The sequence below is a fragment of the Grammomys surdaster genome, unplaced genomic scaffold (genome assembly GCF_004785775.1).
Source record: "Grammomys surdaster isolate TR1022 unplaced genomic scaffold, NIH_TR_1.0 125940, whole genome shotgun sequence".
NCBI lineage: Eukaryota > Metazoa > Chordata > Mammalia > Rodentia > Muridae > Grammomys > Grammomys surdaster.
In genome coordinates, this window is record NW_021620762.1 from 381,305 (window position 1) to 408,962 (window position 27,658).

Below are 27,658 nucleotides of genomic sequence, written 5' to 3' on the forward strand. Positions count from 1 at the left end.
GAGCTCTATCCTCCATAGCTGAGGTTCTAGAACATTCTGGGGGCTCAGGCCAGAAAAAGTCCTTGACCTCTTATGGAAACTTTGTAGTACTCTGAAATTTTAGTTCTAGTACCTTGGGACTAAACAGGGCTGTTGCTAACAATTCTTCCCCTTGGCATGGTCACCTGCAGGACATCTGCACACCCAACTTCTTAAGGTGCTACCTGCAGACCAGGAAAGGAGACCTGTGGAGGGTCTAATGGCTTGTTTACCTTAGAAAGACTTGGAACATGGAGTCAAGACCCATGTTCTAGTTGCTTTGGCCGTCGCTGAGGGAATCTGAAACAGGAACTGAAGTAGCGACCAAGTGGAATGCCACTCACCTCACCGGCATGCCCCTCCTGGCTTCCTCAGTCTGCTTTCTTGTACAGTCCAGGACCACCTGCTCAGAAGTGGCGAGGCCCTCCTACATCAATTAGCAATTCAGAAGACGCAAAACAAGAAGAAGAAACCACCTCACCTCACATACATGCCCACCAGGCAGTCTGATGGAAGGAATCCGTCGGAAAAGTAACCAGCACAGACTGTGAACCACGGAGGTGACCTGTATCTGTGCAGAGGAAGCAACTAAGGCAGAAGGCAAGAACCTAAGAGAGAGCAGGCTGTAGCCTGAGAAGTCTCCTGCCTCACCTTCTACCAGACACCTCCAGCTGAAGGCCGAGCTGAGCTCTGGATGCACAGGGCCCCTGGCACCCACTGCTGGCTCCTCTGCAGTCTCCCCATCATTTAAATGAGGTTCATGTCCATATCCATAGGAAAGCAACCCCCCCCCATCTGTCCTACAGAGAACCCTTGCATGAGTCACCACAGGGATGCTCAGTGCTGATGCAGGAGTATCTGGCTGTCACAGAGCCACACCGTAAGTCCCAGTGTTTAGGAATCTACCACTTCCTCCAGACTCCACCCCAGGAGGTTATCGGTCAGCCCCACTGTTGGGTGGTACAACTCCAGTTACTTCATGTTTCCTGAGCGTGTGCCCAGCTCCAAAGGATGCCAGCCCTGCAACACTCACCAACAGCAAGGAGAAGTAAGCCAGCGAGCTCAGACACTTTTCTGGGACCCTGGGACAGGAGGACTCAAGTCCCCTGGCAGCCGGGCTTACCCTACCCTCCGTGTGTGTATTCCAACCCATCTTGCTGATTCTACCTGGAGTCCTGTGGCCACATGGCTTCTCCAGAGCCATGTCAACCCCACAGTGTGGCAGCAGGAACGCAGGAAGTTCTCTGATGTGGGTTTGCTGGGGATGATGGCCAATGGCTGCCAGGCATCTTACCTGGGCATCAACATATTCATTGCTCTGAGATAAAATTGTCTCTTAAATTATACTATTCTGTATTGTGCACATTGGAAGAAGAAAAGAAAAGAAGGATGTCACCCCCAAGACTCTCTGGCTCCTGCTTTACCCCACCACCTCCTTCTGCATCCTGGCCTCTCTAGGCATCTGTTTTTCTCTTGTCCCTTTATCTCCGGCAGCCCCCAAAGGCCTACATCTGCTCTTAACCAGAACCACTGAGTACTCATGGACTGCATCTGTGAGCCTTCCATTCCACAGGTGGGCAACAAGAAGAGAAATGGCTCTCAGTGCAGAGCAAGAGACGAGGCCCAATGTAGGCACTACCACCACACTCTGGAGATGCTAGGTGTGGATTCAGGATTTGGACAAAATGCCTGCCCATCAGGTTCCATTTCCCTACAATTCTTCACCTGGGCACTAGGAGGCGATATTCAACTTCTAGGTCTGGGCAAGGAACAGCTTTGGCTCGTCAGAGGGTTAGCCCACAGAGGACAAATCGGTGGCCTATGCATAGATCTATGTATAGGAAGAAGATTTCAGCTGTCTGAGTGGTGTGACAAGCCACCTCACTGGTGGTGACAGGCTAGGCTGGGTCTCCTGCTGTCACCTTTGGAAACTAAAGGAATATTTACTTTGCTCAACTATAGCCAGAGACAACTGATGTCCAGAGGGGTGGGTCCAGCCCCACATGAGTGCACCTTCTAGGTGGGGTTGGGGCCAGTGGGCTGAGGGCGAGGTCATCCCTGCTTCCAAGATGGGAGATCAGAAAGCTGAAGTCACTGCTATGAGTTAATTTTCCTGATACTCTGACAAAATGCCTGACAAGAAATCAGCCTAAGGGTGTAAGGGTTTGTTCTGGCTCCCAGCTGAGGGCACAGTTCGTCGTGGTGACATGGTGACCGTGGATCAGGGAAGGCTCGGCGGCAAGAACATGAGGCAGTTGGTCACATGGCATCCACAGTCAGGAAGCGGAGAGGGATGAGCATTGATGCTTAGCCCGCTTTCTCTTGATTCAGTTCAGGACCAGCCTAAGGAAAGGTGTCACCCACATCCAGGGTGGGTCTTCCGTGCTCAGTTAAATATCCCTGGAAACACCGTCACAGACATGTCCAGCAGTGCGTCTCCTAGGTCACCCCACACCAGAACCCAGACCACATGCCTGCTGGAGGTTAGCCTCAAGGGCAGCCTGCCTGCCTCACAGACCCTGAATTCTGCAAAGGTCTGGGTAGGAAGTTCACAGCAGGCGCCTCCAGTTCAGCCCTTCATGGGGCAGGCAGCACCTGCCCTGGGTGAGGCTGCCCTGCCCTGGCCTCTTTCTAGGTTTTCAAAGTTGACATTCCATGCTGGGTTCCCTCATGAGACCCAGGACCCAGCGCCTCCTTCTCATCAGACTTCCAGATACACATGACTCCATTCCCACAGCCAGTGTGACAGGGAAGGGCTGGGAGTGAGGAGCTCCCTTGCTCTCTGGCCCCAGTGTCCACTCTTTCAAGCCACCATGAGGATTGACTGAGTACTGGGTGGCTATGAGGCTCCATGCTTATGCAGGCACAGATGTACAGTAGGGGCCCATCTCGGGGACATGGGTAACACAGGACAATGACCTGTGTAGCCATTTGGTGATGAGGCTGTGGCTCCTTCCTCTCCACTGCCAGGAGTGGGGACAAATGGCCCAGTGCCCACTCACCCTGCCTCTAAACAGCATGGCCACCAGACCTTGGACAGTCAGCACCCTCCCTCCAGGGGTGAGGAGTCTGAGAGCAATTATCTTAATTGTCCTGGAGGGCTTGGGAGCAGAGAGAGCCAGCAATGGACTGTAGAGGGCAAGTGGCCAGGCCGTTCAGGGAGCGGCTCCAGCCGCTGTCAGACCTCCAACTTTCTGTCTGCCCTGTCAGCCTACACCCAGAGTACCTTCCCTCACCTGGCACCCCATGTGCAGACTGCAGGACACAAGCTGAGGACACTGGGCCAGCAATACAAACAGACCCCACAGGCCTCCTGAGGTACAGACCCCTGCAGGTGAAAGGACCTTCCCACTTGTCTGGCCTTATGGGGGACAAGTCACTGTCCCATTTCACAGCTCTGGACCAAAAGGTTAAGGCCATTCAGTCATGGAGGTGATGGGGTCATGATTGGGATCCAGATTCAAAGGCTCAGCCATCCAAATGCAAATACCCAGGCCAAGTTTCCTGGACTAGCAGTTAGCCACAAGGTCTGCCCACCTCAAAGCAAGAGGAGCCTTCTCAGTCCATTGTGTGCCGATGGGACCCAAGAATCCAGGTAGCCTAGTACTCCCTGGTGTAGAAGGACCACAGGGACAGTGCAGGGGCCTAGGACTGGCAGCAAGAGGAAGAGGCAATGAACAGAACCATGAAGGAGGTGACTCAGAGAGGGACTTCCGGGAGAGGAGGCTAAGTCCTTATTCAAAGACACAGCCAGCCTAAGACAGCTTCCCAGAGGAAGCCAGGGGAGAAAGCACCCCACCCAGATGTACCACCCTACCACCCCGACCACCTGAGAACCCGAGGACAAGCTGTCCCACCTGAACCCATCAGACTTTTGGAGCACAGGCAGGAAACGATGGCAGAGTCTGTGTAGGCAGATATGAGGAGTGGCATCTTGTAGCAGCAGCCCAGCCTCTGCCTCCTTCCTGCACCCAAGCCAGTTCATGGTGAATTCACCCCGAGTCCTTCCTACCAGAGGGTAGAACAGACCTCCCCAGCATCCCTCACCATACTGTCTGGAACAGTATACCCCTGGACCAGGGCCCTCCTCAAGGGCACAGACTCATCTCAACCCCTGTAATAGGGGCTTCAAGGAGGACTCCCCCAAATGCTGCAGAGATCACACCATTTCAAACCATTGAGGGTGGACAAGAAGGCTCAGAGAGTAAAAGGCCCTTGTCATAATTGCCTGATGACCTAGGTTTTATCCCTGAACCCACATGAAGGTGTGAGGAGAGAACTAACTCCCCTTAGCACACACGCTGTGGGCGTGCACACCCATACACACTTCGTGCACACACAATAATAATTTTTGTAATTTGATTTAAAATTACAACATCAAATGCAGGTGTTGTAGACCCCATGGGTGGTATCATTTGTCTACCCCGATGTCAAGCCCTGAGTCGACTGGGGTGTGCTGTGTCGTGAGCTGAGGGAGCCAGTCCTAATATGCTGGTAAATGCCTGACCCGGGACACCCTCTCCCCTGGGACAACCCCAGCCCGTAGGAGTCCTGTGATGTGGCCAGTTTTCAGCCATTGAGATGAGCCTGCTCACCTGGAGCTATTCAAGATGCTCCCAGCTGCCGGCAGTGGTGGCGCACGCCTTTAATCCCAGCACTTGGGAGGCAGAGGCAGGCGGATTTCCGAGTTCGAGGCCAGCCTGGTCTACAGAGTGAGTTCCAGGACAGCTAGAGCTATACAGAGAAACCCTGTCTCAAACCCCCCCCCCCAAAAAAAAGATAAGATGCTCCCAGCTGGCTGAAACGAGTTAGGACCGCCACAACAGGCTGCCCCTCTTCACCTATGGACTCCTGCCAGCCTTCTGTCCAGTCTTCAGAACCATGTGGGTGACAGGTCTCTGACTGGTCCCTGCTCTGTGCCTCACCTGCCCTGTCTGTTCCTCATCCACTTCCATTCATATGTAAAAGTGTCAGCTGTGGTACCTGCCATGGGGTACACAGGCAGTGGACTGGTCTGGTGCTACAAAGTGGGAGTGGGGGCTCCCGCCAATGAAGCTCATCCAAAACCTGAGTCCCTTGAGGACAAGCTTCACAGCCCTAAGCTAGAGCTTCCTGTCCTGTAGAGCACTTCCCAGGGCTGTGGTGAGTGAGCGTGTCTACACAAACAACCCTCTTCATCCACTTACACATCTGTTCTTTCCTCATTGGCACCTCTTTGTCATAGTCACCCTGGAGACTCTGGCACATGGGACTTTGACACTGGGGGGTCATCGCAGCAAGGCAGGCATGTGCCTGTTCCCCTGAGACCATGTCACATCCAATAGGGTAGGAGATAGACGGTGGCCCTAAATAAACATCTGGGTGCAGGCTCACAGATGGAGGAGAATGTGGGTTAGGAATGGTGGGTGACAAGTCAGGGACCCTGATTTACAAAGGCCTCAGTGAGACCGCAGGACTGAGGATGTCACCCCAGGGATCTGAGGGAAGTGCATCCCCACAGGAGGAAGAGCCAAGAGATGGATGGGCGGGCATGGAACAGCAGAGCATTTGAACAAAACAAGCCAGAGAAGAGACACAGGAGACAAAGGCCACCAGCAGGGATTCAGGGTGCCCTGAGGACTTAGGGTTTTACTCCACAGAGGAAAGACTGTAGGGGCTGGAACAGAAGCAGAAAGTCTGGATGGTCAAGGCAGACTAGGAGCCCTGAGTTGGCCTAAGAGGTCGGATTCTGGATTCAGGGTGGCAGTGTTAGCATTGGCTGGGGAACCGTGGACCAGGAAGAGTAGTCACTGTCACTAAGTCTTTGGGTCGGGCTGAACTCTCAAGGGAAGGGAGAGGAACGTGTCCCAGGATAGGAAGACTTCCAGAACAACAAATCATACAGCCATGGGAGGCGATTGGAATTCTGGTAAGAATGTGGACATTCATGTGTGGCCTCATCTAATCCACCTACGTGGGAGACAACTGTTTCCCACTTCACAGCTGAGCAGACTGAGGTAGAGATGGCAGACTGCTGCCCTCCCAGGAGGAAGGAGGAGATGGTAATGGCAGATCTGAGGTCCTGGGAGATGTGGTAATACCTACCTGAACCTCTAAGCTACCAGGTGGCTCTGGTCACCTCTGAGCATAAGGGCTTAGCATCTGCAGCCTGTCACTGTGGTACCATGGGCCAGGGGATGCAGAATAAATGGATGGCACTGTGTGAGTCCTGGGTGAGACCTCTCTGTTCTGTATTTCCACCTCATGCTGAGGAGGGCTGTGGTTCCTAGTGTCTCTCAGACCCAACTACCTACTCTTACCACTCAAAGGCTTTAAGAAGATGCCCAGGTCAGGGCTCTCCACTTCCAGCAGCCAAAGTGACTCACTGCCAAAGCCCCAGGATGAGTGGGGAGAGGAACTGTGAACCCTCGTCAGTTACTGAAGTTTCTCATCAAATATTTACGGGGGAATTGATCTCCCTGGCGTCTGCCAGGCCGCTGACAGGCCCCTCCCTCCTTCCCCCTCTCCTTCTACACCCTTGGGTCTCCTGTTTTATTCCACTCTCCTCCCTTGGCTATCAAGGGTGCTGTGTGCTCTCCACCCCTGCACGCCACACCCACCTCTCCCCTGCCTTCCAACACCTCCATCCATGAGCCACGTGCCTGTTTTGAACACCAGGATGTCTGGTAACAATGGGTAATGTGGCTTCTAGACCTTGCTATTATGGAGAATGAGATAGGTGGGAATCTCCAGCAGTGGGGGGTGGGGGAGGAGGAGGAAGAGGGGAGGAGGAGGAAGAGGAGGAAGAGGAAGAGGCAGTATGAAGCATACCACTTCAACACTTACACACTGTCTCAGTTTTGAGCTCCTGTATAGACAGGGAAAGGACCAGGCAGCTTTGCTAAGGGGGAGGAGAGGGGGTGGGGGAAGAGAACAGAGAAGAAAAGTGAAGAAAAGACAAGACAGAGAAGAAAAGACAAGGACTTGGATACCAGAGACTATTTATTGGCTCTGTGAGTCTTTTCCAGGGAGGCTAGCACAGGGGACTTTATGAAGCAAGACAAGGCTGACACGGGTAGTGATCAGGTAAACAAGGTTGGTAGCAGAGCAGGTAGATTCTTTCCATTTGCTGTGGATGGCCATGAGGTAGCCAGGCCCTTTGAGCACTGTTGCAGTGGATCTAGCATCTGGACAGCTGTGGCCTTCAGCAAGCCTGGTGGAGCAAGCCTATTCTTGCTCCCCACAGTAACTCAGCCCCAGTTTGGGTTTGGTTTACCCCAGATGCCAGAAAGGCAGCTACAGGGAGAGTAAACGGAACCCCAGTAATGTATGTAGCCATGAATAAGGCCCAGTGTGTATTCTGAGGAAAGAGGCTCTCTCATCAGTGAGGGTGGGATATTGAGGCACATGGAGTTAGCTTTGGCAAAGACTGCATGCTTGAGAGGACTCCACTGGCTGACACTTTCCTGCTACCCCAAGGCTGAGGTGGACATAGCCAGTCTGAGAAGTCTATAATGCAACTGCCAGAAAGGTTGGGCAGTCATAGAAGGGAACAGGAAAGAGTCGTGCAAGCCCACCCACCCCCACACTGCCTCCTTGTGGCTGCATCTAAGTAGGTCCTTACTATATGATCTGTCTGGCACCGCAAGCTACAGAGGCGACCATGTTGGAGGGACACAGGTGGGTGGAGGCTAGCCCTGTCCTTCCTACTTCCTCATCTTAACAGAGTCATTCAACGAGGACATGAATTCTTGCCAATGTCCCCTTGGGGGTCTGCTTCAGTGTGAGATGCCACCAGTCCTCTCAGATCATGGACCTCTGTGGCCACACAAACTAAGAGCAAAGGCACTGCCTGCCCAGAGGAGACATTGCCTGAGCTGTGTCTGCAGCAGGGGACAGAGGAAGTAAACCAGTCTCCTCCCTTTCCGGCTTAGCCTACATATGGCTCTGCGGGACAGAAGCCTCTGTTGAAGGAAGAGCTCCTGGCTGAGCGTGTTCCTGCCTATAATGAGTTTTCCTCACAAGTACCCAAAAGGCATGGGGTGGGGCCAGACCTGCATCCTCAGGTTCCAGGTCCCTGGTGGTGCTGACACTGAGAACCCAGGGACCAGCTTTGAGAGTCACTGCAGACGGAGGCCATGCTGGGGTTAGGGGTCAGCAATGAAGGGCTGCTTATCGCTTCTCTGGGCAGCAGACTTTCAAGGGGGCAAGAAGGAGTCTGGGAGATCTCAGAAGCTTTCTGGCTGTAGTGATGAACCTGTCAAGGTGATCCGTGAAGCTACTACCCCTTCTACTGGGAAACCAAGGCTTGGACCGCCTTGGAGGAAAGGCTGGTTGGGGAAGAGGCTCGAAGGCAGAGGAACCGGGTGCTCCTTGAATAGATGGGTATCCATATCCCATATCCGGGGAATTGCTGGGTTTCAGTGAACGTTGTATTTCAGGATTTCAGTGTATCGTTGGGGTACACACCCAGTGACGGGTGTGAAGATCAGTCCGTCCATGTTGATTCTTACAGCTCCACCTGAGTCGGCACGGTCTTCATAAGTGATTGGTTTTAAACTCTAGGTGAGGAAACAGAATTCTGAAGTTGTGTGCTCATGTCTGACAAGTGGGTCACAGCCAAGGGTACCCCACTTCAGACCAGGGGCTCCCAGTACCTCTATCCTGGCTTCTTCTGCAGCTCTGAGCTGGGGCCTCTTCTTAGGGAGGACCTAGGAGATGCCACAGAAAGTGGTGTGTGGAAACTACGCAGCCTCAAGTGGAAGAGCGGCATCCCTTGAAGGCTCTGGAAGGACAGGGGTTCTAACCAGCGCTTTGCTCTCTCTACTCACAGGGCAATCAGGACGCCACGGCTCCGCCTGAAGCTATGGCCCAGCCCTACCCCCCTGCCCAGTACCCTCCTCCGCCTCAGAATGGAATCCCAGCTGAATACGCTCCACCTCCACCACATCCCGCACAGGACTACTCCGGCCAGACCCCTGTCCCCCCAGAGCACGGCATGACCCTCTACACGCCAGCACAGACGCATCCTGAGCAGCCAGGCACCGAGGCCAGCACACAGCCCATCACTGGGACCCAGACAGTGCCGGTAAGAGACCCTTCTCACATAGGCCAGCCCAGGACTGGGGAGCAGAGTGCCCCTAGTACATGCTGGCTGGGTAGAACTTTCTAGAAAGGGCCTCTAGAAAGGGTACAGGGTCAGGCTTCTTTGTCGGGCATTTGTCCCAGAGATCCTCACTCCAGTGAGCCTGCTTCCAAGCCCCAGACATCAGGTACACCTCATCGGACACCAAGGGTCCCCTCTGTGAGCAGATGCCAGGAAAGGACCACAGAGTCGGGCAGTGACCTCACTCACCTCACCCCATCTGGGAGGTAGGAAGTGTAGCAGTGGCTGCCGGTGGCCTGCTAAGGGGACGTAAGAGCCAGAGGCTTGGGCTGCCTAGGGTCTCGGGAGAAATCGACGGTGGGCTGTGGGTGTGGGCGGCTGTGGAGCTGTCTCGGGTTGCAAGCCCTCCTATCAGTTCTAATCATTTGTAATCTACCTGCTTGGCCGCCCTCCAATCAGATAGCTTCAATTACGTGGTTGTAATGCAGCTCGGGGGTGAAAGTGCTGAGCACAGCACTTCTCAGATTTCTTCACGGAGAAAGGAGTGGGAAACAGAGCCAGCCGCCTGGGTGGGCTCCGTCCTGCACGCCCCTCCTCCCGGGCTCTGTCCTGCAGCCCCCTCCCAGCCCCCTCCCAGGCCATAGCTGCTCAGGCTTCTCCTCTGGCTCTTCCTATTCCATTCCCTGTTGGCCTTCCCCTCTGTTGCTCTGGGACTTTGGGTTCATCCACCCATCCCTGCTGGCTCCATCCCAACAAGGCGGCTGCTGGCTGGCAGGGTCTGGGCAGGAGGCCAGCTCATTCTGCTCACCCCAGGCAGAGTGGCACCACCCTGGCGTCTCCCCAGGGGCCCTCCAGCTGTGCTCCCTTAGCTTTGCCCCCACACCAAGCCTGGCTCCACAGATGCTGTATAGACCCAAATACTGTCCTCTGCACAGGCAGGACATCATCCACCATCCTGTGTACCCTCTGCGGGGAGTCTGCCCCACTTGTACCTGGGCTGGGGCTGCGCCTGACATTATCCTGTGTCTAACCAGTGTTCGTCCTCCCTACACAAACACTACATGCTGAGAGCCAGCAGAACCTCAACTCCGACACAGGACTTCTGACCCCCCATCTCTCAGTCACCAGGATTCTTTCATTTGTGGGTCACAGACTGAAAAGGCCAACCTCTGGATCAACCTCTGGATTACAGAATTGGAGGTCTGGCTCTAAGTCACCAAGTCCACAGGCTCTATGTGCTCAGGAGAGACAGAGGTGATCCCAGAGGTGACCCCAGATAGACCCTACATAAGTCACAGCTATGTGGCCCAGGTCTTCTCTGATAGACTTTAGCAGACAAGCCCCATCTGACCAAACCTCTATGAACAAATGGTGGTGGGGAGTTGGAGAGTTCTCTCATGAGCCATGGGAGCTTTTTCACCTGGTCAAAAGCAAGTCACTATCACAGATGACACAAATGACATAAGGAGGGGACAGGCAGCTTTATAACTGAACAGCAGAAACCAGCACTGAAGCCTCTGGCCACCTTGAGCCTACCAGACAGACACAACTACCAGTATCTGAGTCAACTTCTCAGCCCTGCATAACCCAGGCTGAGTGCCAGGTACCAAGGCAGTTCTGTGGCGCAGAGAGGGTGTGACCAGCCCAATCCTTTGGATTCTGCTAATCTAAGGCAGAGACTTCAGGAAGCAGAGGGCTGGGGAGAGGACTGGTTGCCTGGGAGCAAGCTGAATTTTGAGGCTTGCTACTCAAATGCCTCCTGAGGGACATGGCTATGCCAGAGGATGTCAGAGCCCTGAGGAGCACACAACCAAGACCGTCCTGCTCTCTGACTGGAGTGTTTGGGTCATGGTATCAGATTTTCTAACCATGTCTATTTCACCATGAGGGCAGATGTGCTAGTCTGACCTGGGAACATGCAGGACACTGAGGGCTGCCGCTCCCCCAAACACCAGCCTTGATCTCTGACGTGGGTCCGTCTGTGCACGCAGAGCTTCCTACCTTGGACGAAGCTCAGTGGAGGACAGGTGTGCCCTGCTCTGAGATTCCAGGAGCTGCTTGGCCCCAGGAGGAGCTGCTTCTCAGAGGAACTGCCTAACAGGCAGCAAAGCCAGCACCTTCTGGCCAGGTCAGGTGTCTCCGGCTTGTCCTTGTGGACATTTAGGGGACCCTTTCCACTCTCTCCAGCCTTTCCCTAAGCAGCTTGAGCCTAGGATTGAGGGACAGCAGGTGACTGTGCTCAGAGATCTAGTCTAGACCAGCTTCTCCCACCTGGCCCAGAACCTCCCTGGATTTCCCAGGACACAGCCACCAAGTGCCCTGATATCTTCCTGTCCCCTCCCCACCATCCCATGTCCATAGACACCACAGGAGCCCCTCTCCCCTGAGAGGTTTCCTCCCGCTGATAAGCAGCCCTGGTCCACACTCATACCTCACTGATAACAACCGATAACAAGTCGACTCTAAAAGGTTGATTCTGCCCCAAGACGGGAGGTCTGCTTTATCCTTGGCCTGAGGCTGATGTGCAGGAGGGAGCAGGTGGTCCAGTAGTTGGGATACCTGCCTGGCATCCTCTTGTCCCCTATTCCTTTAGAGACATATGTCCTGGACCTTAGCTCAGAAGGGTTTTATTTGTTTTGGGACAGGGTCTCTATGTGGCCTGAACCTACAGTATCCAGCAGGCTTCCCCACTGACAGCTCAAGACTCTTCTGACAACACACTGCCCAAACAAGATACCCAAAGATTGAGCAATAGAGAGAGGTCTGACTCTGAGGGACTCAGTCCACCAACCATCTATAACTTCCAGAAGCCTTGGCCACCAGGGTCCTCAGAATGGTCCTTAGGCCAGTTTCAGCAGTTTTGTCCCTAACAAACCCCAGTGATTTTCAGCCCTGGTCATTCCTGGGACCACTCCTCATTGTCACACAGGGAACCTCTATTCTGTATCTCATGTATCTGGAGGTCTCTTCTGAAAGAGCCACCCCCATCTGTGATACTGGCAGGAAGTCTGGAGAGCCGGGAGCTCCCCTGCAAGGATTCAGATTCACATCTCTTACCATCCAGGGCCACCTGCTGAAGGCAATACAAGGTGTTGTGTGCCATCACCAATAGGGCTAGAACGCTCTGCAGCATACAGAGAGGAAACACACCCTCAGGCACTCATTCCTTCACTCAAGGTCACGTGAGTGCCGGCACTGGAAGCCCAGAGGGTTCACACCCAGGCCTTACACAGAAGGATGCTCTTAGAGAGACTGATGTATTGCAGGATATCTGAACACATTGTGAACCCCAAGATTGTGAATTGGGCAAACCTTGTCGCTGTGCAGCTCAGTCCTAGCACACACCTTTAATCCTCAATAAGTCAATCCTAAAACGAGAGGCAGAGCTAGCAGCCAGCCGACCTTCCTACTCGACCGATGTCCCAGAAGGGAAAGGCTCTCCTCCTTCTCTGTGTCCTCTTAAATACCTTCAACCCAATGTCCCTCCCTGTCGGCTGGTTGCTTGCTCCACCTTTTGACCTAGGGTTGACTTTATTGAAATCCTGGATTAAAGGTGTGTGGGAGGGCTGAGCCACACCACGACAAGGTTTTTCCAGTTCATAATCTTGGGGTTCACAAGGCATTCAAATATCCTGCAACATTTGCACACTTGGAAAGTGCCGAGGAGGGGCAGGCAGGAGGTATGGCCGGGCGCAGAGGCAAAGTGTGTTCTTTCTCCCATCAGTAACTAAAGCCTTGGGTCTCTGGCTCCTTGGTTGCCCAAAGGTAGAGCAAAGTAGGCATAAGAAGGAAAGAAGAAAGGTTGAAGGTATCGGCCCTTGAACCTGGCCACAGTCGCTCTTCAGTATGATGGCTAACCATGGGGGAAAAGTCAATGCAGTTAGTCAACTGATGTGTGGCCAGCCAGCAGAGGCGTGGTATGTCACCAACATCCAGTGGAAGCACAGAGCCTGGGGTTCTGAAAGACACTCAAAGAAAAATGACTCCTCGAGGCCACAGGCAGAGAACCCTTCCCCGAAAGCCCACCGGCTATCTATCCACCAGAGTGGCTTTGTTCCATACCAGAAGGAGCAGGAGGACCAGAGAGAGGCTCCAGAGCAAAATTCCAACATCCAGTTTAGCTTATGCTACGTCAGCCAAGCTTGCCTCTGGACCAGGAATGGGGTAGCCTGGGTCTTCTGCTGCCCACGGTCCTCTTAGAATACTTCTGCTGATCCTACCCAGGTGACTTTCCACTCCTCTGTGCAGAGCTTGGCAGGCTCAGGCAAAGGGGGTCAGACTTCTCAACACTGCCTTAGCCTCTAGGAGCTGGTACCCAGCCTTGAACGTGCAGAGGTGGAGAGTAAAGGATCTGTGATGACCAGGCCAAAATATAGGAGAGACACTAAAACCCACAAACCTCCTAGGAGACGTAAAGGGGTCCTGGTGGCTGTTTCTTCTCTACATCTGAAGACTGCAAGCAAAGATCTGGGTGGGGTGGGGCACATATCCTCTTCTCAGACTGAGGGGTCAGCTAGGCCACCAGCACCACTATGGTAGATGGTAGAAAGAAGCTGCCCTGCTCATGGCCAGAGGTTTTCAATTATGCTAAGGGGTATCTCAGCTCATCTTACAATTTTATAGGTTCCGAGCCTGTTTACTTGCTTCTGAACACTGCTGAGCAATATGGGGGAAATGAAGACGCTCCAACACCCCAGCTTCAGTAGTATGGTCTTGTGGCCCCCTCTCTGGCCAGCTTTCTTAGGAATCCCTGAGCTAGAGTGGCCACCTGGCAGTGCTCGTTGGTTCCCTCTGCTGGTCAGAAGCCAACATTACAGGCCCCTAACCAGGCTGCATTCCTGCAATCTAAGATGAAGATGACTTAATTAGCAGAGAGACACCTGCAGCTGCCTGCTATGTGGATTCCCACAGGAAAGGAGGGATCTGCTGCAGGCTTCAATAATCACAGGCTGCTTGGGATGGTTTGCCTTTGTCCAGGGGCACAGACATTCACTTTCTGCAATAATACTGACAGCAAAGAGAACAGCCACGGACAGCCACGGAACTGAGGGACAGAGCTCCTCCAGGTGCTCCACTGCACCCCTGGAGAGCCAGTCAGTTCCTGCAAAGACAGCCTGCTGTTCTGTGTTTCCCCACAGGGGTGATTCTGGTGCAAAACAGATTACTCCAGCCCACTATGGCTGTTCCTACTACCTATGTCTTCCTGCCCAAGCCCAGCTACCCCCATAGAGTAGTGGTACTAAATTACAGTTTAACAAGCCCGAGGCTTCTGGCCACCCACTGTCTCTCAGGAGCACTTAGGGAGGCCAGGTCATACCTACAGCACCACAAAGAGAGCTCAGAAGACACACATTTGCCGAAACTGTTCAAACACAAGTGGCTGATCTGCTGACACAGACCATAGGGCTGTCCACATGGAAAGGGGCCCCGTGTCCACAGCTGTGCCATGTATCAACCTCCCGGTGCAACAAGGCAGAGTTGCCTCTAGAGAACAGCTGGATGTAAACTCAGCAGCTCTGCATGTCTCCCAACTCCACCGCTTCTGCCAACTGGCCTCTGGGAACCGTCATCGGGGCCTTCTGTTCTGGTCACCTAGGGTACTTACTGACAGAAGCCAGGTCAGAGGCCTCTGGGCTGAACACTTGAATGTAAGGGACTCAAAGGAGACAGGGAAGGCTAGAAAGCCACTCCAACTGAAGCCAAAAGGCTCACCCCTTGCTACTTAGCCATGGTGTGGTCTGGCAGAGACTGTCCATTTGGGCTCCATCTTTTTCAACCAAAGCACAGGCCCAGGCACATAACCTTGGGCACAGCCTTCCTGACTATCCTGCCTCCAGGACACCCATACCCATCATCACTCCTGGAACTGCACGGACTGAAACAGCCCGAGAACACCGGTGTTTCCTGGAAGCCCGTGGGAAGGGACCTCTGTGTCTCTCCCATTGCCTCTGCTCCTTAGCCCACAGTGGAAACCACAACCACCGACACTGACCTCTGTGCCACTCAGTGATGCTCCACCTCTACCCTCAGGAAGATTCAGAGATCAGTGGATGTATCTGAGAGCTGATCCCCAGAACCTGAGGAGCCGTGGGGCATTTGGGATTGGAACACGGCCATTAGAGGGTGCGTTCTTGGCCTGGTGTTGCTTTGCCGGAGAGTTCAGTCCCTCTGGAAGAACTGGAACAGGAGTGAGAAGGAACTTCAGGGCGGGAGCTGGGGCATCCACTCCCTGTGTGTGCCACCTCAGAGCCCCTGTCCTGGACACTAAGGCTTTAGGGGTGAGTGGAGAGACAGGAAAACTGGTGGTGTATGAGCTGGCTGTGAACATGAAGACCTCGGGCTTGAGCATCCAAGGAGATGGACTTCACCATCTTGGTGTTGATACCCACTCACCAGCCAGTGTAGAGGAAGTGCCTGGCAGTTTGCCTTTGCTGCTGGGGATACAGCTGAGGGTGGGACAGGCTGAAGGCAAACCGCGCTGAGGACATTTACACAGGCTGAGTGGTTAAGCATGCTGCCTCTGGGCTCCCAGTCCTCCTACACGAATTATAGGGCACTGGGCTTGAACTGAGTCCTTTCAAGCTGTCTGCCAGCCAGTGAGGACAATTAGCCAGTCTAATAATTAGAGCAACCCCCAGGGGTCCTGAGTGACACAGAATGGCCATAGTAAGAAGGAACCTTGGGAATACATGGCCTGACATAGCACTTGCAGACGGCTGTACCCAGGGAGCCAGTCGTGAAACCAACCCCATTCTGACACCAGAAGGCCCCCAATCCCAGAACTTCTTTGAGAGCAACAGTAGTTTGGGGTTTAAGAGGCCACTGAGGGTGGAACTCAGTAGAGAGATTTATGCAGAGGGAGCTCATAGCAGACCTGGCCAAGGACGGCTTAGCCTGGTCTGGCGGGAGAGATGTGGTTCAGGACGGTAAAGGCTTGAAGGTGGGGCCTCAGGTTGCCATGTGAACCTTGAGAATTGTATACCCAGCTTTTACTGGGGGTCGCTGGCGGGAAAAGCTGTGGTGGAGGGAATGAGCGGACCCACACAGTCTACAGGAAGTGGGTGAGCCCACACGGCGTGCGAGGAGTGGGTGGACACATGCTACCTCACAACTAGTCTCCTTTTCACAGCAGGCGGATGAGGCAGCACAGACAGACAGCCAGCAGCTCCACCCTTCCGACCCCACGGAGAAACAGCAGCCCAAACGACTACATGTCTCCAACATCCCCTTCCGGTTCAGGGACCCCGACCTGCGGCAAATGTTCGGGGTGAGTGTGCACACCCCACTCTATCATTGCAGAGAGTCTCCCCAGGGGACCTCCAGCTGTGCTTCTGTAGCAGCTCACAAAAGGGGGTACCCAAGCTGAGGGCAGGGACCTGGGGAAGTCTGTCAATTAAGAGTCAAGTGATCACCTGGTCCTCTGACAGAAATCTGCCCACTACTCCCCTGCCGCCTGTTCCCAAGGGGCCACAGAGTCCCCGCCCCACCTCCACAGCCTACCTAGGACCAGATCACTGCTTCCCAGCAGAAAGTACCTGGAGGGACAGCCCTCCTCCTGGCCTTACACAGCCTCAGCCTCACCTGTGTGTCTGACAAAACTCCCCTCTTCCAGGCTGATGTCTTGACTTCCCAGGGGAGGAATACCTTGCAAATCCAATTGATTGGAACCAAGCAGGCAGCGGTTCCCTTCCCAGGTGCTCTGGGTGTTGCCTTAGATTTTGCACGGCTGGGCTCCAGTCAGGGCAACTCCACACAAGGCTGCCCTGGAGGCTTGCCTCAGATCTGAGCACCACGTCAAGTTCTGGTGTCCACGGGAGGTGGGGCTGCCATGGAGAAGACCAGGGGTGGGGGAATATGGTACAGTTCCCTGAGCCCCTGCTCTGACTACAGAGAACCACGTAGCCTGCCTCTGCTCCTTCTCTGCCTCCATCCTCAATTCCCCTCTCTCTGCCTGGCACCAGCTCCCTTTTTAACACACAAGACCCTGAGGAAGCCTCAGCCCTCTGCTCGGTCTTTCTCACACAGCTGGGATATGCAGGATGCCTCTGAGTAGCCCTATGTGACACTAGAATTGCACCCCCTGATCTTAGGGTGGGTTTCACTGGATCAGTGAACCTTCAGATGATAAGGTTATCACACCCTCTCTGAGCCTGGGTGCCTTAAGTGGCTAACACTACAGTAACCCCTAGCCTGGGCTCACCCTGTGGCTGACACTATAGGTAACCACTGGCCTGGGCTCACCCTCCTCTTAACTCACAGGGTCCTAACAGAGCTCAAGTGTCATGTTTCTGGGTTCTAGGACGAGGTAAAGCGTCCCCCTCCTCTCAGAACCTGCAAATAAGGGCCCTATACTGACCTGGCCCTCCAGGCCCTCTTGCCCTGTCTCAGGAATGTGTAAGATGAGGGGAGCCCTCATCAGTTGCTGGCCCAGGAGGCTGCGGGCTAAGGACCTTGCTGGTATTGTTTGGAGATACGGATCACAGATTCATGGTCTCGCAAACTACTGAGGGAGACAAGACTAATCATGAGTCTACAGGCTAGCTGGAGGGCTGAAGGTATTGGCCAGAGCGAGAACAATGTATTCTGGCTATCAGGGCATCCCGTGCCAGCAGGAAGCCTGGGAGCCAACAGGAGCCTTTTCCACAGCACGGGGCAAACAGTACTGGATCCCAGGAGCCAGTTTATCAGGACCCATCTCCCGTCCCCGCCCCCAGGCTCCGCCCACTTAGTCTTATCCCTGGTCTCCCGGGTCCCAGCTTCCACTCTTCTCCCCATCTCAGAGGGGGCTGAAGGTTCCTCCAAATCAAGGGTCCTGCTCTGTCATCTCCCCGGCCATTTCCCAGCTCCAGCTCATGACCCCTTTCCACGCGCCTATTCTGGAAAAGGCCTGGCAGACATAGATTGAGGATAGCACTAAAACCTCGGACATTCCGTCCCAAGGCCCAAGGGGATTCCGGTGCTCTGACGCATGCTCCTTAAGAAAGACAAAAGCCTCCAGAGGAAAAGGGGAGGGCTTCCCTGGGGTCCTCTTTACCTGAGCCTGGTGGCATCTTGGGAGTGAATGGGTAAGGCTTCGCTGTCATAACCCCTTTCTCCTGTCTTCCACCCCTCCTCTCTCTGTCTCTGCAGCAATTCGGGAAAATTTTAGACGTGGAGATCATTTTTAACGAGCGGGGCTCCAAGGTGGGTGCCGCACAGAGGCCGCCACCATTACAGCGCGCCGGCTGTAGGTCCCGCCAGGCTAACGTGTGAAATGTGCGTTTCCTTCCTGGAGAGCTTCGCGCCCGCTCGCTCGCTCGCCCGCCCGCCCGAGGACCCCTGAGCCACACGGGTGCTTGTACTCCCTGCTCTTCTGCCCCCGCCCCCAGCTGTCTGTTGTTGCTGCCAGGCTGCTTCTCCTCTTTTGAGCTGCCAGGACCTCCTGCTTGCATCCCAGAGCCCCTCCCCAAACCCCAGCCCTGGGCCTGGGACCCCAAGCCCCTCCAACCACTCACCCTTAGAGCCAGGAGGCTTCTGGGAGGGGCTGCAAAATCTATAGACGGGGAGGGCATCCAGCAAAGATAAGCTCTGCTCCCCTCTCCAGGAAGACACACATACACACCCTGGGCTCCCAAAGCAAACGTGGGGAAGATTGTTCCCCCATGGAGCCCAGCCTCAGCCTCTCACCCCAAGGTGGGGTTACAGTAGCAGGCACTGCCCCCGGCCAGGTTAGCTTCTCTTTGGTCTTCCTGGGAGGTGTCCCACATGGTGAGTGTGGACTGGTCTCAGGCCAGGCTACCAGCTGCCCTTGCCTGGGGCCATCCCTGCCCCCCACCCCAGTATGACCTCCTAGCGCTGGCACCAAGACAGACTTCTGACACTGGGGGCTGTCCTTCACTCACCTGACTTGCCCCTTCTCTCTCCCTCCCTTTGCCCCCTCCCCCACCTCTCCTTCCCTTTTCTCATCCTGTCTTCTCCTGTCTGTCCTCCTCTGCTCACAGGGTTTTGGGTTTGTAACTTTTGAAACTAGCTCAGATGCTGACCGAGCCCGGGAGAAGCTGAATGGGACGATCGTAGAGGGACGGAAAATTGAGGTGCTCAGATAAGTGTGCGGCGTAGCAGGGCAGGGAGGTCCTGGACAGCATGCTCCGCCCCTGGGGCCCTCCCACCAGCCCGGTGGCTTCCGCCCACCCTACAAACTGCCCAATAGAGGCCTCTGACTGGAGCAGGGGCTGCTCCAGAGAACAACCTAGACTGAGTCTAGCACCTGTTGGTGGCCGGTGGAGGCTTGAGGCTCCCTCTGAGGTCTTTGCCTCTGACCTCCTTTTCCCCCATCCCTATCCACACACAAGGGGCCTCAGAAAACACGTGATCTCAGGGTGGTCTCCAGAGCTATGGGCAGCCTTGCTTGTCCCTGATGACTAAGAGGATCTGCTCCTCGGGCAGCCTCCGCTGCAGCCTTGTGGAATCTCGAAGCAGAGGTGGAGCTAGCAGTGAGCAGAGCTGAAGGGGTCACCCAGATACTCCCACTTCTGCCCGTTTCCTCCTTGTTGATTCCTCAGTGTGGCTTTGGGGTCCAGAACTGGACTCCCCCGGCATGTCCAAAGCAGAAGGGACAACAACTAAAAAGGGGCCTAGAACCATAGGAGCTGAGGGGTTATGAGATCCCTGACCCCACCCACTGCCCAAGCCTCTGGGCTCACACATGCTCACACAGTGTAGAGGAGGCATGTGGCCCAGACCTCTTCCTCAGGCACTGCCTGGTCCATTCTCATATGGGCCACCTCTGTCTTCTGTCTCATTGCCCCCCACCCCAGGGAACCTGGACAGGCCTATGTGTCTAGAAAACAGGACCCAGCCCCTGGGTCTGTCTTTCTCAGGCTTCCCTCACGCACCTTGTCCCTCAGTGGCCCCCACCCTTAAGTTCCATGCTGCAGAGAGAGGTCAGAGACCCTGCCCTGGGAAAAGGGATGTTTGTTCGTGGTGGTAGGAGTAGCTTTCTGGCACACATATAGGAGAGCCTTAGCAATTACCTGGAAGAGAATGTCCTGGAACCCTGCCTGCTAGCCAGCCTGGGGCTAACTCAGAGGACCTCAGCTCACCAGCAGTGTTGGGCTCTCCTGAATGGAACTGCTTCATGGAAAGCACCCGTGTGGGCGAGGGTCCTAGACCCAGCTAGAAACAGCTCAGGGGCCTTGGTGGCCTTCCTTCGCAAAGGCCACACCCCAGGGGTAAAGCCAGGGTGGCTGAGGGCCTACTATGAGACAGACATGCTCACCCTTCCTCTCTATCTCTGGACAGGTCAATAATGCCACAGCCCGGGTCATGACCAATAAGAAGCCCGGGAACCCATATGCCAATGGTGAGAACCAAAGCTTTCCCAGCATGCGTCAGGGGCTGGGGCAGAAGCCTGGGGAAGCTGAGGCAGCAAAAAGCCAGCCTTCCTGGGTACTCAGCCATTGTCCCTGCCTGGTATCCCAGATTTCCCACTTCTATCCTGTCAGAGAGGAGTGGCCAGCTGAGATGGACACCTGGGGTCACCCCTCCCCACCCACATAACAGCTGGTGTCTCCAATCAGAGCCCCTGAGCTTTTCCAAGTGTCCACAGCTCTCAGTGGCCATTTAGACAGGCAGCAAGTGCAGTGGAGAGTTCCTGGGAGACGAGTCACCATAGAGAGCTCGGTGGTCTGGTGTGCTGTCCTCATCCACAATACACATACACAGGCAGGCAAAGAGGGGCTGTGGACCTCAGTCCACACGGGCAGGCAAAGAAGGGCCGTGGACCTCAGTCAAACTTCCAGACCACTCTGAATCCCAATCTTTTCAACTGAAAACAGGAATGTTAAGGGATGAGGATATGGCTCAGTTGATAAAGAGTGTTTGCCTGTCACACACAGAACCCTGGGCTCCAGTCCCCAGCATCACATAAAGTGGTGGCTGGTGGTGGTACACATCTGTAACCCCAGCACTTGCAAAGAAGAGGTAGAGGATTATAGTTTAAGGCTAACCTGGGCTACTCGAGACCCTGGATCCACTACTTAGAGCTGGGTAATGATGAGTACCACCTCTAAGGGCATCTCAGGGCTGGGGTCACTCGGGGCTGGGGTCACTCAGGGCTGGGGTCACTCAGGGCTGAGGTCACTCGGGGCTGGGGTCACTCAGGGCTGGGGTCACTCGGGGCTGGGGTCACGGGTGTCAGTGTTAAGTGAAACACTTGACAATGAGAAGAAGTATGTTCTTTCAGCCTTGACAGGGCCAGCTACACCATGAGGCTCCCAGCTGGCCCACACCGTGAGTGAACTATGTGGTTGTGAGTACGCACACCTGCTGGCTGCAGGCAGCCTGAGTCTGCCAGTGCTGATGGCTGCCTCCACGGTGCCTTCTAGAGATTCTAGTGAGGGTCTGCTCTGCCAAGTGAGAGCAAGTCTTCCCTGAGGGTAGCTGGCTGTGTACAGGGACCGTGTCTGGCTCTTGGAGCCTCCTGGGGAGCAATTTCTGTAATGGGAGGGTTGTACCATAGGTGGACAACACAATGACCCACCTCTGCGTGGAGGGAGGATGGACCCCAGGATGGACCACATCACAGCTGCCCTTGCCCTCAGATAGGCTGTATGCAGAGCTGGGTGAGTCTCTAGTGCTGAGAGTCTGAGACAGGACAGTGTGCAGAGCTGGTGCATGGTCAGACAGAGATCAGGTGATATGGTTTATTAGCTGGGTTTTCTGTCGCTATGATAAACACCTATGACCAAGAGCAACTTGAGGAAAAGGGGGTTTATTTGGCTGACCGCAGTCTGTCACTGAGAAAAGTCAAGGCAGGAACTGAAACAGAGGCCATGGAGGAAGGCTGCTCACTGGCCTGCTCAACCTGGCTTACTCAGCCTGCTTTCTCATACCATCCAGGACAGTCTCCTGCCTGGGTGGCACCACTCACATTGGGCTGGCCCCTTCCATATCAGTCATTAATCAAGAGAATGCCCGCACGCAGGCTTGCCCACAGGCTAATGAGATGGGGTCATTTTGTCACTTTGAGGTTCCCTCTTTCCAGCTGACTCCAGACTGTGTCAAGGTGTGTGTGTGGCGGGGACCTGGTAACTAGCACCAATGAGGACTCTGGCTAGTTCCAGCTTCGAAATGAGTGCCAATGGCTTCCTCTCCCCACTTTTACAGGGACTTAGTTCTCAAAATCCTGAGAACTTGAAGGTGCCCTGGATTTAGCAAAGTCCCCAGAGCATCTCAGCTAACTTCTGCTAGCTGGTGACTAGCACAGGAGATAAACGGGTAGACTTAAGGGGGACCGGATGTGGGATGGGTAGGTGGTGCAACCGAGGAGTGGTCACTACCTACCGTGGAAGCCCTCATGAGAGAGGAGGACACGGCTGACCTGCAGCACCTATCAGCCACTGTACCTTTACCCCCGTTAAATTGATAAAGCCCTCTTCTTTAAGAGCTGGATGTTCTAGTGGCCTGAGAATTTGAACCTGGTCCTGTGCAGTGTGCCTCAGTCATAGGCTCCTGATTCTGTCGCCTGGAATAAATGGACACAATGACCTAGCCAACGTAGACAGCTGCTACGTGAGAGCCACGGGCATCACAAACAACTCTCTGGACCCTGCACTAGGTCATAGGGGTCTAGTGGATGGTCGTGATATCCACTAGAAAGTCTGTCTCCAAGGTCAGCCACACAGGCTGAGGAGACCTGCTCTGTCAGGGAAGAGACCTGTTTGCTTCTGTGGATCCGTGGGACACGCGTGGTCCATAGTTCTGCACCACGGCCAGAGCCCCCTTCCCACTCTTCCCTCAAGATACTTGGGGCACACCGCTGTCTGGGAAGAACAGCAGGCTGAAGAGTATGCTTGTACAGAATAAACCCAGCCCCAGAGAGCCTTGTTCCTGGCTGGCTACTCGAGGTACAGGAAGCTGTTGAGAGAGGCAGGCAGCTCTGCTCATCCCACTATAGAAGACTCCGTTTAACAAGCAAGAATCCTGGGGCTTCAGAGGGACAGGCCTGGGCTCACTGTGACATGGCCAGGAGGGGCATTGGCTCGTGAGAGCTTTAACACTGAGTACTCTGAAGTCCACCACTGGCAGGCTTGTGGTCCCCACTGCAGGAAGCAAGCTCACCAGGTTTTACCAGGTGCCCTACCTACAGTAGATATAAAGCCTTCCAGGTGGGTCCTCAGGCTGTCTCGGTTAACCTGTGGGGATCACCTGAAACAGAGACAGCAGGCAAGTGAACATTCTCAGACAGCCAGAACTGACAGGTCAAGGTGCCCAGGGCCCCTGAAACAGGATGCATCCCCAGACTCTCCTCTCCCCTAGGGAAGGTGGGACCCAGACCAGCCCCAGAGCTCAGATCTATCCTGGAAGATGTGATCTTAGGGTCGATTTCCCCAGATTTCTTCCCTGCTAACCTTAGCTATGTGGAAGAGTCCAGTTTAGACGCAAGGTGGGGAACTAGGGGATTGAGGATAGGTAAAGGGTAGGTGACACCTGTTACCTGCTCTCCCGTGGGGTTTCCATGTACAGTCTGCTACAGTATATTGCTACCCTCTCGCCGACTGGCCATGGCTCAGGTCTTCTCTGTCCCTCCTCAGCATGTATGCAAATGAGGAAGTGAGCTAATCCTTTGCCAGCTACCATCTGACCTGTATGTTGGCCACTAGAATTAAGCTTCTACCTCTGGAGGCCCCAGGGAATCAGGGCTTTGCTCCCAAGTCCCAGTGCAAAGAGGACTGCCCACCTGCAAGAAGGGGCAGGCAGGAGTGCAGAGTCCAGCTGGAGTCCCAGGGAGAAGCCAGTCACACACACACATGCACACACACACACACTACCAGTCTGTCTCCGCATGTAAAAGGGGGAGGTTGTAACACCTGCCCCGGTCGGTGCATGATGAGACCCTCAGGAGTGACTATAGTATTTATGGTACCCAAGACCTATCAAGCACCATTATTATTCTTTTAACATTTTATTTAATGGTGTGTGTGTGTGTGTGTGTGTGTGTACGCATATCATAGTATGTGTGGAGATCAGAGAACAACTTGCAAGAGTTGCCTCTCTCCTTTCACCATGTAGGTCCAGGGACTTGAACTCTGGTCACCAGGTTTAGTGGCAAGCTCCTTTACTTACTGAGCCATCTTGCTGACTCTGTCAGTTTTCAAGTTATATCTTCCCTTCCCATTGTACCCCAAGTTTCTGATGCCTCAGGACAAGGATACCCAGGAGCAAGCTGGAGGAAGTCACAGTGCAGGAAGAACCTAAGAACCCCGGTGACGGGCCAAAGTGGGGATGCCGGCTATTCCTCCAGTAGCAGGTGTATGGGGAGAGGAACTTAGGTCGATGGCCCACCTTCTCTGCCCATAACTGGATGGGGTTCTACCATTTGCAGAGGCTAAGCATGAAAGTATCCCTGTAGGCCTAGCTACCTACTGCCTTTGGAGGTCCTAGGCATAAGGAAAGGTGGCAATGGGAAGCCAGTGGTTGTATTCTTTTTTTGTTCTAGGCTGGAAGCTAAACCCTGTGGTAGGAGCAGTCTATGGGCCTGAATTCTATGCAGGTAATTGCGGGGGCGGGGGTGGGGTGGGGCAGACGGGAGCAGGTGGGATGGGGGTAGGTGGGGCAAGTGGGGCTGTAAGCCCCGCCCTCTCTTTGTTTTCCGCCTCCCACTCTCTTGTGCCCCTTTCTGCAGTGACCAGTTTCCCTTACCCCACCACGGGCACCGCCGTCGCCTACCGGGGTGCGCACCTGAGGGGCCGGGGCCGTGCTGTGTATAATACATTTCGAGCTGCACCACCTCCACCCCCCATTCCAACTTATGGAGCGTGAGTACCTGGAAGGGGAGGCTGAAGGAAAGCCAGGGGGCGTGGGAGGCAGCCCTGAGCAGTTAAGGGGGCTCAGCAGCCCTTCCAGGACCGTGGGGCAGGACAGATGGTGGGGACCTCAGAACCCAGCGCTGCATCTGCCTGCATCATCAGTACCCCAGCATGGGGAACACCTTCGGGGCTGGCTGGCCTCTGTGGGACCATCAGCACGGCATCTGAATGTTAAATGGGACGTGTGCCCTTGGGTCCAGCAAGTGCCTTCTGGGAACACTCTTTGGTCCCTTCCCTGGGGTCCTGCCATCTACTGCTGAAGGGGACAGCTGCCTGGGGGAGGAGGGAGGATAGCAGGAGCGGGCTGATGGGCCCCTGGGTTCTGGGAGAAAGGAGCTGACCAGCAAGGGTGTTACTCTATTGTTATACCAAACAGGGCATTGGAGCAAACGCTTGTTAAAATGCCAGTCCCGTGGGCGGGGCTGGCACCGTGCCCCCTCCCTCCTCAGCAGACACCGGAGCCGGCCTACCCCACCTCTCCAGCGTTCCCACCACTCTCTTGTCCGTTTGCTTCCAGGGTCGTGTATCAGGATGGATTTTATGGTGCTGAGATTTATGTAAGTGTAGCCCTGGGGAGGGAAAGGGCAAGTCCAGCATTCTGTTTGTGTCCATGAGAAGTCCGTCTGCCCTTCCGTCCTCCTGCCCTTTGGACTCGGTGCTTGTGTACCAGTACACATAGACCCATGGCATCTCTGGAGATGCCAGTACAGCTCAGTCTGGGTAATCTGTTCTTACCTCGGCCATTGCTAATGGCTGTCCCAGGAGCCCTGTAAGCATACAGCAACCTGTTCCATGTGGCAGGGTGTTATATGAGGGATATCGAGTGGCCCTCTCCCATCCCTAATTGTACTAAGAGCAGCATCCGAGAACACTCTTGCCTGATGTGGAGGCTCTGAGAGAGACCAGAGGCAGGCCTTGGGTACCCATTCTCTCTGGGTGAGGTTCTGTGCCTTGCTTTCCCTTTGGTAACTGTGCTCATCACTTTCTGTGGCTCTGAATCCTCAATGAGCATCCCACAGAACGAACCTGGCTGTGCCTGGGCCCTGGGCAGCTATCTGTAGCTAACTATCCACTGTCCAAGGCTAAGGCATTATCTGAACCAGTCCCTTCTGGGACCCTTCATCCCTCATGGGATTCCAGATTGTCCAGAGTCTCTGGTGGGCTTCCTATAACTGTCAGCATTCAAGATGTGGCTGGTCTGTGGACACTTAGTGTGTGCTAGGACCAGCATGCAGCCAGAGATACAATTGGTGCCCGTTAGTATGCACTGAAATTGATAAATTTTGAATTGCAAATGATTGCAGGAAGGAAGGAAGGAAAGAAGAAAGGAAGGAAAGAAGGAAGGAAGGAAGGAAGGAAGGAAGGAAGGAAGGAAGGAAGGAAGGGATGGACAACCCTACCTCATCTTGAATAGTGAAGTCCCCAGACTTCCCCCATCAGACCCTCTCAGGCCAGGACCACCTAAGCCATCCCACACCAGGGTGGGAGGACAAAGTCCAGCCCAGGAGGCCTGAGGAGGCCTGCAGCCCCTCCTAAGGGCCTGGCCCTGCTAGGTCAATGTTCTCCAGTTTCTCTGGCTTTTCTTCAACAACAGTGAGTCTCACTAAATCTGTCTGCCATCTCTCCTTCCCACCTCCCCTGCAGGGAGGCTATGCAGCTTACAGATATGCTCAGCCAGCAGCAGCCGCCGCAGCAGCCTACAGTGACAGGTAAGGGTAGGAGCACCAGGCTGCAGGGGGTTGTGGTGGGCTCTTTGGAGGGTGGGTCCAGACAGACAGGAAGCCAGACCCACCATGCAGGACCTATGGGTGCCTGCGTCTGGTGAGGGCAGGGTCTGGAAAGGAAACTAATCCAGACTGAGCTCAGAGATCCATGAACCCGTGAGTCCCTGCCCCCTGACTGGTCACTTCCTTCTAGCTCAGGTAGCAGCTAACACCTGATTCTCAAGACAGAGGTTTACCAATTCTCAAGGCCTTTTACAAAAAAGCAACTGGGCGCCTCCATTTGGCCTCTGGAAATAGTCCAGTTTATGTAACTGGGAGCACCCAGCCCTTCCTCCAGCCAGCTGTGAATGTGCCCAGAAATAAGTGTCTGTGCTGGCTTGCTTTGTTCAGGGGCCAGTCCTCGACAGAGACTGAGCCTAGTGCCTGCTCTCTTAGACTCTTGGCCTGGTAGCTTCAGAATTCCTGTTTGGGCCATATAGTAGATCTGCCTACAGAAAGCTGTCACATCCATCCATACGCCTTAGTGGCCTGGGAGCTGATAGAGCCCTCCAGTAGCGGGTAGGACTCTCCAACCCATGGCTTCCATACGGTTTCTTACCCCACCTTGTAAAACATACATGACATACATGACCCAGGCCTGTCCTCTAAGAACTTGTCACAGCACAGATTAAGTGAGCAGAAGGTCACCTGGGACAGAGTGCCAACTCTTGGGTCATAACTGGTCCCCACTTCCATCTCTCTCCTTTCAAACCTTTTTCCCAGCTCTTAGCCCTAGGTCTTGCTGGGGGTCAGAGTCAAATGAACTTGCTAAGAACACCAGTCCCTCCCTTTGTCACCAAGCAGAACACATTGCCCTCCTAATGAAGGGGTAGTCTGCTAAGTTCCAGAAACTTCCTTCCAAACAGGAAGAAAAGTCAGGCAGCTGAGAGGGTCTCACGGGGGGGGGGGGGGGGGGGGGGGGGGGGGGGGGGAGGGGGGGGGGG

The 27,658-nt window shown here is 54.5% G+C and overlaps 1 protein-coding gene across 6 annotated transcripts in view; it reads left to right on the forward strand.

Annotated features, from left to right (window-relative positions):
- Positions 1 to 27,658, forward strand: part of Rbfox3 (RNA binding fox-1 homolog 3) — a 273,766-nt gene that overhangs the window by 241,328 nt on the left and 4,780 nt on the right. Inside the window, exons 4-12 of one of the 6 annotated variants that reach the window (XM_028752770.1) lie at positions 8,831 to 9,085; positions 16,233 to 16,370; positions 18,233 to 18,286; positions 19,084 to 19,176; positions 20,384 to 20,444; positions 24,582 to 24,635; positions 24,768 to 24,900; positions 25,469 to 25,508; positions 26,596 to 26,660. In XM_028752770.1, the coding sequence (XP_028608603.1) occupies positions 8,864 to 9,085; positions 16,233 to 16,370; positions 18,233 to 18,286; positions 19,084 to 19,176; positions 20,384 to 20,444; positions 24,582 to 24,635; positions 24,768 to 24,900; positions 25,469 to 25,508; positions 26,596 to 26,660 (860 nt within the window). In that variant the 5' untranslated portion in view covers positions 8,831 to 8,863. Of the gene's footprint in view, positions 1 to 8,830; positions 9,086 to 16,232; positions 16,371 to 18,232; positions 18,287 to 19,083; positions 19,177 to 20,383; positions 20,445 to 24,581; positions 24,642 to 24,692; positions 24,901 to 25,327; positions 25,515 to 26,595; positions 26,665 to 27,658 lie in introns of those variants that run through there. The other 5 variants (XM_028752771.1, XM_028752772.1, XM_028752766.1 and 2 more) reach the window with 5 other exon arrangements.